We start from the raw sequence: 9,784 nt of genomic DNA, 5'->3' as shown, positions 1-9,784 counted from the left end.
CTTAGAAATCATCCAAAGCCCAGCCCTGCGCCACAGCAGGGATGGCGAACAGGAAAGCATGGTGGCAGCACGGCCACGCACAGGACCGCGCAGTTGGTTATCACAGAGGCTGTAGACGCCACGCTCAGCCCCTGCAGTGCACAAGACCGGGCACACGAAGGGATCCCAGTGGGAACCGGCCACCGCACCACAAAACGCGGGCGCCCCGGCCAGGGGCGGCACGGATGGGCGGGGCTAACCGCCAGGGGGCGGCATGGGGGCGGGGCTAACCGCCAGGGGCGGCACAGGGGGCGGGGCTAACCGCCAGGGGGCGGGCACAGCGGGCCTGTGTGTGTGAGGGGAGCGGCGGGGGAAGCGGCGTGGGACGGAGGTCCTCGTGGGTGGGAGAGCGCAGATCAAAATGTTCCCCGTGAAACCTCTCACTTCGTGAGGGGGCGTGTTGGGGGTGGGGAAGAGCCCGCTGCAGGGGGAGGGGGGCCCCAGAGTTACGTCCGAGACAGGGTCTCCACGGAGAGGAGGCGGCTGGGATGTGAGGAGGGAGGCCGGCGCTTTAATGTCTTCCCGTTTGCGGTACTAATTAACACGGCGCATCTTTAAATCGCCGTACGTTGATCAGCAATCTGTGCTGAGGTGTGAAGGGCTACAGGCACTTCTCTATTAGGCTGAGCTGAACAGCAGATTCCCCTGCAGCTTGAGCAACGCAGCCCTTGCTAAACTCCGCGTGACCTTTAGTTTTGCTAGGCGCTTGCGAAGCTGTTTCCTAAGGGGCTTTCTCCTTGTAGCAATCGCAGAGGGCGGCTGACGTCCCGCCTCTCCGCATTTCTGCTTTTGAGCTGGCAAGCCTTGCCGTGATTTGTGTCTGGCACGTTCGTATTTTCGTACTTCTGCTTTTTAGAACAAGCAGCTGAAGGCGGGGCGCAGGCGGGGGGGGGGGGAGGGGGGCGGCATGTCCGAGCGCCCGGTCCACCTGAGGGCGGTTCCCCCCCCCCCCAGCCCTCCCCTTCCTCGCTCCCACCGCCCCGTACCGTCACCCCAGGTGCTTCCCTCCTCCCTGAGGGCGTGGTCTCGGCAGCCCTCGGTGGGCGGAGGCGAGCGCCGCGCATGCGCCTGGCGCCGGCGGCAGCGGGACCCGTTGCGAGCGTATGTGCGAGCTCGCCGCTCCTGTGTGGTGGGCAGCGCGCGAGGGGTCGGGAGCTTGCCGGCCTCCGGACAGGCTCGCGCTCTGGCCGCCACCGTCATGTCCGCCACTATCGAGCAGGAGTTCCAGGAGATCGATGCCACTAACGACTGGCAGGCGCGTTATCTGGTAAGGGAAGGGGGTCTCTCCGGTTCTGCCCCAGCCAGAAGGCAGGAGGGGAAGACGGGGAGAGCGCCGCGAGCCGGTAGCGCGCGTTGCCGGTATGTGCCGCCTCAGCGGGGAGCGGAAGTCGCTGGGCCACGATTCGTTTTCAGGTGCACGCAGCGAAACTGCGGACGGGCGCTGCGCATGCTCCCGGCAGGCGGCTGCCGCTGCTCCCTGCGGGGGAGGTGGTAGTGCGCAGGCGCTGTACGGCGTGCTCTGCTGGTGCGCCTGCGCGCCGTCTGGCGGCGGGGGTGCTGGCGGCGCACTGCGCCTGCGCTGGCTCGCCGGTGGCCGGGGCCCCTCAGCCGGGTGCTGGCGGCGGGGCGCGGAGGGCAGTGGCCGCTTTAGACGCTTAACCGAGCGGCCCGATCTGAACCGGGCGAGCGTGTTTTCCCCACGGTTTCCAGGCAGAGTGGAAAGTTATGCCTGATAATATCGATCCGGCCAAGGCTTGCCGTCGGCCGTGGGTTCGCGGCTCTGCCCCTGAAACCGCCGCGCAGCGGTTCCTCAGGCACTCGCTCACCCTCGTCAGCCGCCCGTTACCGCCGCCTTCACCTGCGTGGCGTCCGCGGGAGGCCTGCACGGTTATCTCTCAGAAAATGTGCCGCTTGCTTGCCCTTTTTCTCTAGAAGCAACGACAGTAGTCTTTGGGTCAGTTCCATAAGTATAAGCTTGTAATACTAGAGCAGTTATTTGAGCCAGAATGTATTTTACAGTGTGCTTTCACAAATGAGGAAAACCAACCCAAACTGGAAATCCTCTTTACTAACTTTAAGTTGTGTTTTTTCTCTGTTAAACTAGCAGTGTATTTGATTTATGTGTATTTCAAATGCATATCTAGAGATAATGTATTACAGAACTGAGGTTTGAATTTAACAGGGAATAGCAGAAATAAACTGTGCTGAGTTAATGAGACAAAAGTCTAAGGGAAGAATTCTGCAATCAGTATCTTACATGAGGTAGAAAAGTGTGTACACGTTACATCTGGTGTATCCAGACTGAACAAGTTAGCTTTCCCAAGTCTTTTATTTAGTTGTACACGGAGAAGTAAACTGAATAGAAAATTGTATATTAAGCTCTGCTAAACTTTTTATACGGATTTCCTAGTTTTACTACAGCTATGCTTATAAATATTTTTAATAAGGCTTTTTATATTAGAATTTTCTCTTTCCCTGATTTTGTAGATTTTGCAAAGTCAGGATTTTTTCAGGGCGCTTAACACATTTGTTTTATATTAAAACCAGAGAATACAGATCTGCTTAAAACCATAAAGAGAAAATAGCAAATTATATTTTTCGTAGCACAAACTTGTAGAAAATACTCTAATTGCCGACTATTTGTTTTTACAGAGTTTTTGTTCAGGGAGGTATTTTCTTATGATAGTGTTGTATAATGTACTTGCCCTGAGAAGTGTAAGTTTCTCTGAAGAAAAAAATAATCGAGTATTAAGGTTTTTATTTTTATTACTCTTGCTGAGACCAGTTTTGTATATTTGCCGTTCAGTTACATGAATTTGCCAAGACTTGTGGTAAAATCCTGTGGAGCTTGGAATATTTATGTTGACTCCTGGAGCTCCTATCCAATCTGAATCAATGACTGAATAAATAATTCTCTTTTTTTTTTTTTAATGCAAGTTTTTCTTGTGTAATATGCCTTACATTACATCTGGCACCAGGTTTGTTTCTCCAGTTTGTGACGTCTGGATCGTATGTGGGAAAACTGATTTTTAGAACCAGTCATTAAACTTCCTTAGGTTTAATCTTTTTAGCAAGCCCCTCCCCTCCTCTCTCTATCACTGTAGTAGTGTTTCTAGCTGTTTTAATGTTTCTTGGCCAAATTACAGATCTGTTTCTGTGCACAGAGGATGCCAGTGCTTTTAAAAAGCAAAAATATGTTGCATTCTGTTATGGAGTAATACAGAATTTACATTTCATAGGAACTTGTTTAGGAATGCCTGCCAGGTGGATGTACTCAACGTGCACATGGTTGCTCCCAAAGCTTGTAAGCCATATAAACTAGAGAAGAAGACATGTTCCAGTGTGCTGTATCAAAATAAAAAAAACCTGATTGTCTGATAGTGCAAGAGATTTTTATACAAATATGTAGAGCATTGGTGCTTGACAGTTACTGCTTCACATTGTGGTTTAGGTTCTTTACAGGTTGACACTGCACTTAAGTAACGTCGCACACCAGATGCTAAAAAAATAGAGCTTCCTGTGTGTCTTGGATTTCCACTGAAGTCCTTGTTGGCTGTGTTCATTGTCTGGGAATGTATAGACTATTTGGGAAGTTTGAGAAGACAAAGAAGATAGTGGAAACATAGAGAAGACCAAAGAATGCTTAGTTGTAAAGAGAAGTTTAAATGCTCTTGGGGTTATAATGATCACATGTAGTAACATCATCTAAAAACAAAAGGAGAACTCAAAATACTGTTAATTCTGTATGGTACAACGTGTCTGCTGAGACGGCATCAGTACAGAGATAAAGGGGTAGTTCAGTTCATTGGAGGCTGCTCGTTAATAGCACTTTACCTGTGTTTTCAGTTGTCTGCATAAGGTAAATCTGTGTGTCTTAGTGAAGTTGTGGAAAAGATACACTCAGAGGCAAAAAAAACCCCAAACCTGCACATTCAGAGTATGTGAACAGTATGCTCCTTAAAATAGTGTATAAATGAGTATGTTTGAGTATCTTCCAAATGCAGACTATTGAAAGGTTTGTGTTAATGCCTGGGGAGAAGCAGGCTGTGATTTCACATTGATATTTGTGAGTCTAGAATTGTTCCTTCATATTGGATCATGTTTAACTACTGCAGCTATATCAGTTGAACCCCAAGAGTAATCTTGTGGCTTCTTGGGGATTTATGCTGCTAGTTGGTGTAAAGGAGCTAGCAGTGTACTGCTGTTAGTTCTATCTATCCGAGCCTCTTATTACTGTGGGAGATAACATGCAAGTCTGAGGTAAACTGTAAGCATAATAAATATGTGTTTCCTCCCCCTTTGTTCCTGCTACATCAGTTACTTACCAAATTGTGCTTATGTAAGTTTAGTGGTGTTAGCCAAGTGTGGGAAGATCTAAATGGCAACAGCTTGGCCAAGAATGAGACACGTTTTCTGAGTGAAAATAACTCTAGGTATAGTAAAAGTTCATTTAAAAATGTTAATTATTAACAACCTTGATTAATGAATGATGAGTAAGCTTGAGAGTCTTACAATAGGATGTGTAGAACACTAAACCTAGTCAGCTTACTGGCTATAAGTAAGTTGCATTTTTTTTGTCTTTTAAAGGAAATTCGACATAAATCCAGTGACTACCCTCATAAAGTTGCAAAATACCCAGAAAACAGAAATCGAAACAGATACAGAGATGTTAGTCCATGTGAGTATCTTTTTTGTAATTATTGCAGTAACCTTTCTAGACTTTTTGCTTATCCAGTTTACTTTTAAATACTGTAGCTAATAAATCATGGTCGTTGTAGGTTTTGTATTTTGTTTATTTCTGTAGCCATGTATCCTGTGATGAATGTGGGTTTTTGTAACACAGACACAAATGTGTAGAACAGAAGGGAGAAAAGTTGGTGAGTTAAACTCATTGTGCTGAATGGTGAACAAGAGATGATTGCAAATTATAGTTATTAGTATATAGGTAAATGTTTGTGAGCTGCAAAATAATACTTTTAAAATATTTTTCTCACAAGGAAATTACTTGTTTAGTACTGCTTTATCTGTCATTATAAAAGTCAACATCTCAGCACAGAAATTAAGTTAATAAGCCTGGACTAAGACAAACAGTTTCCTTTTGGGCGAAGTGAATCTGCACATTTATAAGATTGTGTGGATAAATGCCACTTGATTTCTACTGTTGCTCTAAAAAATACTTTATAAAAATAGATTTTTAAAATTTTTGTCTGTTTGGAAGAATGTACACATGAAGTTGTTCTTTAATACTCTTAATGCAAGTAGATATGGTACGGAGTGCTTTGTATTTTACTAACTGCCATAAAATGATCTTTATGACATAACGATCTTACATCTCAGGTGAAGACAGCTTTATTTTTTTTTTTTATTTTTTACCAGCTTCTTTGCTACTGGAGTGTTGTGTTTTTTCCTAACAGCATTTATTTTAGAAACTGTGATCCAAAATTGCTGTAAAAAGACATGTGAGCAAAAGATTACTAATATGTAGTTATAACTGGAGAAAGCTATCATAAATCCCTTTCAAAAGGAGTAGGAAAAAATTTAGTACAGCTTTCATTTTTCTACAAAATAGTGAAGTTGAAACAGGTTAAATGTTTGTGCACTTTAGTACAATGTTCCCCAGAGCACCAAAGGCTCATAAAAGCCACCTTGTTACTGGATCTAGAATTTTTGAAGTGTTGCTGGTGTATTGGGGCTTTTTGTTTGCGAATCTAATCTGAATACCTATTGTAAGATTTGGAGAAGTGCTGAACTCCTTGTTTCCAGTTGAAAGTTGTGGTAACAGCATGTGCATAGCACTTCTCAAAATTACACGGAAAGGGTCTCGGGTTGAGTCATGCTGGTCAGATGCAGCGTTCATTAGACTGCTGCCAGAACGCTAACTTGCACAGTGTATTCTCACCAGATGGATCCAGTCTGGCTTAATGCTAAATCTCAATACCGCACTCTGATGAAGCTGAATTTACGAGTTCAGCACACAGCCTCTTTGCTGTATCTGCATGGCATTCCCTAGTATGGGCTATTTGAGAAATGTACAGCTCTGAAGAAGATGTCTAAAGTTAGTCAAGGTGTACTAAATTCCGCTGTGTGCTCAGCAAGGAGAGATAGGCCTCTGCTGGACTTTTGTTGATCTATTAAGAGGGACTTACGTGTCCCAGGTCTGCTGTCCTGTTACAGCGCAGCATTGACATCTTACCTGTGGTAAAGTAGATCACGTTTTATTCGCTTTCTAGTTCATATCTAAATTGGGATGAGGAAGGCAGGAAATTGGATTTGAACCCATGAGACCCAAGTTCTATTCATGGGTCCAATATCCCATGCAACTTCTGTGGCAGAAGTTGTATTCATGCATTTATCATTTCTCCCATCCATGGATTTAATTTCTTAGGCACTACTGCAAAGAGAATGGCAGCTTACCTTTAACACATTTGTGTGTTTTCTTTCTTTTTAAAAAGAGTGTTTCTAAAATAAATAAAAAGACATTCTGCTATTTAAGTAGCATCTAATAATGCCTGCAATAATATCTTAGAGGTAGGACTTGTTATTCATCTCTTGTAGTTTTTTGGAGCTCAAAATTTTCCTTCATCATGGCATGCCTTTTACAATAGTGAAGAGTACCAAACACCTCTGCCCTGGCCACAGCAAAACTTGTTTCTGAAATGCTCGTCTAGCCAGGAGGAGATGAATTATGTGATTGTATTAGTCACTGGACCATGTGCAAGAGTCAAGAGAGACAGTTAGATAAAATCTAGTCTTGAAGTAGTAGTTGGGCTCAGGAAGGGCTTAGAGACGTTACATGCTAGTTGACGTGAGTTATAACATGATGACTGAACTAAGGTGATGAAGCATGTCTCAGTTTTTAGCATTTATGAAAGAAAGGTGGTTTGCATCGGGCCACCAAGATAGCCTGCAGAACTGGGCACTAGAAGCAAGGCTGTATGAGGAGAACAGAACAAAACATTGTGTTTGAACTAATTGCTGTTGAATTTTACATCTATGTGTTTTCAAATATGACTCATAATTGTTTCTGTAATGATGATGAGAGTTGGGAGGAGAAAGAGACCTGGAAGGGAGTATATGATAAATAGCATTCCAAGATAGCAGTAGCTAAATTTCAAAGCCGCTGGGGTAATAGCTGTGTGGTTTGGTCGCTGTGGTGAACACATCTAATCATGGCGCATGTATGCAAGGAACTGGCATTGCAGAAATGCAAGATGACTCAGTCTTACACAATCTTAACATCTTGGTCCTTCACTTTGCAAATTTCACTGCTCTTTAACTGTGTTTAAATGAAAAATGGGTGATAATACTGATGTTTTCTGATAAAGGCCTTCAGAACTAGCAGTTAAACTCTTAAGATCTAGCTACTTAAACATATTGGAAGACATAAGATGTAATTTGATGAAAATGTTTTATTTCTCCATAGCAGTAAGAAAACGGTTTGTTGTTCTAGATAGCAGCCAAGCTAGTCTAAAATCTGAGGTGGTATGTCTGCAAGAGGAAATGCAAAGATTATTCTGTCTTACGGAAAAGATGTCAATGACAACTGCAGGAAGAAATGCTTTGGGTTGGTTTGCCCCATTTCAACCCTAATATGCAGGACACACACTGAAACAAATTTGTGTTCGTTACGTATATTTCTAGGTAGAAGTGTTAGCTGGGAAAGGCTAATCATCTTTGCCCATTACAGCTGAGTTTCACATTATCTCCAGTTTCATAAATATTTTTCTTAGTGTCCAGTTTTGTTGGCTAAAGAGCTATGGTGTGTATAAGTTTGGTTGGGTAAAAGCCCTCAAGAGTTGCTGCCTAGCCAAAAAGAATAGCAGCGTAGCAGTTTGGTATTAGTCTAGAATAGTGACAGGAATATTTTGGCTATGTAGTAGTATTGAAACAGGAAGTTAATCTGAAATAGGTTTGGTTTGACAGCCAGTCATTTCCTGACAGATGAAACCATTTCTCAGAAAACATTGTTAAGAAGAAAATAACTTGCGAGGTTATTATTCTTTATTGATAACTTCAATGAAACTCTAAGATTTCTGTTACTGCTTTCCTTTTAAATCTTATCCTTGGTGATATCAGAGGAGTCTAGGGTCTCAGATTGACTGTAAACACCTTAAGAGATCTGCTTACTGTGTTCCCAGATTTAGAAGCAAGAAGGAAATCCCCTCAGCAAAATTGGCAGGATTTTTTTTTTTCTTTTGCTTTTGGAGGGTAGATGGGGGTTTACATAGGTTTATCTTTAGCCTTCCTTTTAATGTGTGTAGCCCAATTTCTTAGGTCACCTGAACATTTTTGCCTGATAGCCTTTTGCTGTTGGAGGGTCTTGAAGTAGTGATTTCTCTTGTTTTCCTGTGACCATTAGCAGACTGTTGGACCTTTCAACTATTGGCTTATGGTTGTCATAGACTATATACCAGGGAGAGAGGAATGCGAAGAGTATTGTGCTTTACAGGGAACAGAGTTGGAGCTGATGTGGATGGTTTTGCACGTAGTACTGATTAGTTATCATTGCAAAAATGTTCCCTTTCTGTCCTGTGTTTCAAGTGTACGTGCTGAGAACAGGGAGAAGATCTGTCCAAAATAAACTTGCTGCACTTTTTGTTGTCTGTATTGGAAGCTGACATTGATGATTTTTATGACGTTATCTAATGATTCTCTAAAACATCTTGTTACCAGAAACATGGTATAAATAAACTGCTTTAGGAGACACTTCTTTCTTTGAGATTGGGGGAAATTTTATAGCACATACTGATCTCAACTTTATTGTATCTGAAGTTTTTTTCACAGTCCTGCTTAAAAGTGTAAGGAACCTGTGCAGTAGTTATGCATATATTTCAGTGTGAATACATTTCAGTTATGAGCTAGGCCATGATTGATATGATGGCATTCATTGTGTACAGCCGGGGACAGGATGGGGAAAAGTAACTTTGCCTTTCCTTTGCCTTAGGCTACCTCTGAAACTTGAGACTGTAAGTCTAGTGACAGAGTATTGTAATTTGAATAATTTAGCAGCTCAGATAGACTAGATTTAGATGAATGAAATGAAGGGAATTTGCTGGTAGGTGGGACAAGGTCAGACTGGGTCACTGGGATGCCTTATTGCTACGTGCTATATTTATTACTTTTTTTTTTTTAATTCACTCAGTAGCATTTTGCTTTGTTGTTAATAGCTCTATATTTGTGGAGCCAGAGACATGTCTTGGATAAAAGATAATTTTTAAATTATACTGTGGTTTCATGTCTAGAAACACAGTTGTTTTCAAATAAAAACCTCTCATTAACCAACTGCAAGAACTGTATGATGTAAAAGGTCAAACATTTTGTATCTCAGTTTTAACTGGATATGTCATTTTCTTTTTAGCAGGGAGTGGGCAAATTGATGTGCAGTCAAGTCTTGGCCTTATTTGAGACATGGGGAGTGTTGTCAGTGATATCAGTGGGACAGGGTTTCACTTGAAGTAGGTAATAAGAGTTTGCTTATCTCAGACTGGGTGGCTCTGACAGGAGTTTTCTTCATGTAGGAGCCAGAATGAGAAGCATTTTTCAGGTTTCCACTTCCTTTTTGGGCTGCATAGTTTGTTGAAATAGGGGAATTAGCACTTCAGAAAATGAGTACTATATTTTAGCTGTTGTGGGCATGGCAACATTTAAGGTAAATCTTTAAGATAAGATTTCAGATAGGTTTATCATTCATATAAATCTAAAGTACTTTGTAACTGGAAATAATTTACATATGGGAAATATGTTA

The 9,784-nt window shown here is 42.6% G+C and overlaps 1 protein-coding gene across 2 annotated transcripts in view; it reads left to right on the top strand.

Moving 5' to 3' along the window:
• The first annotated feature begins 1,094 nt into the window (after nt 1–1,094).
• Nucleotides 1,095–9,784, top strand: part of PTPN2 (protein tyrosine phosphatase non-receptor type 2) — a 30,421-nt gene continuing 21,731 nt past the window's right edge. For both annotated transcript variants that reach the window (XM_075744504.1, XM_075744503.1), the window contains exons 1-2: nt 1,095–1,306; nt 4,627–4,717. In XM_075744504.1, the coding sequence (XP_075600619.1) occupies nt 1,238–1,306; nt 4,627–4,717 (160 nt within the window). In that variant the 5' untranslated portion in view covers nt 1,095–1,237. The remainder of the gene's footprint in view (nt 1,307–4,626; nt 4,718–9,784) is intronic.

This window comes from Balearica regulorum, chromosome 2 (assembly GCF_011004875.1).
Source record: "Balearica regulorum gibbericeps isolate bBalReg1 chromosome 2, bBalReg1.pri, whole genome shotgun sequence".
Lineage (NCBI taxonomy): Eukaryota > Metazoa > Chordata > Aves > Gruiformes > Gruidae > Balearica > Balearica regulorum.
This window is presented reverse-complemented; position numbering and strand designations above follow the sequence as displayed.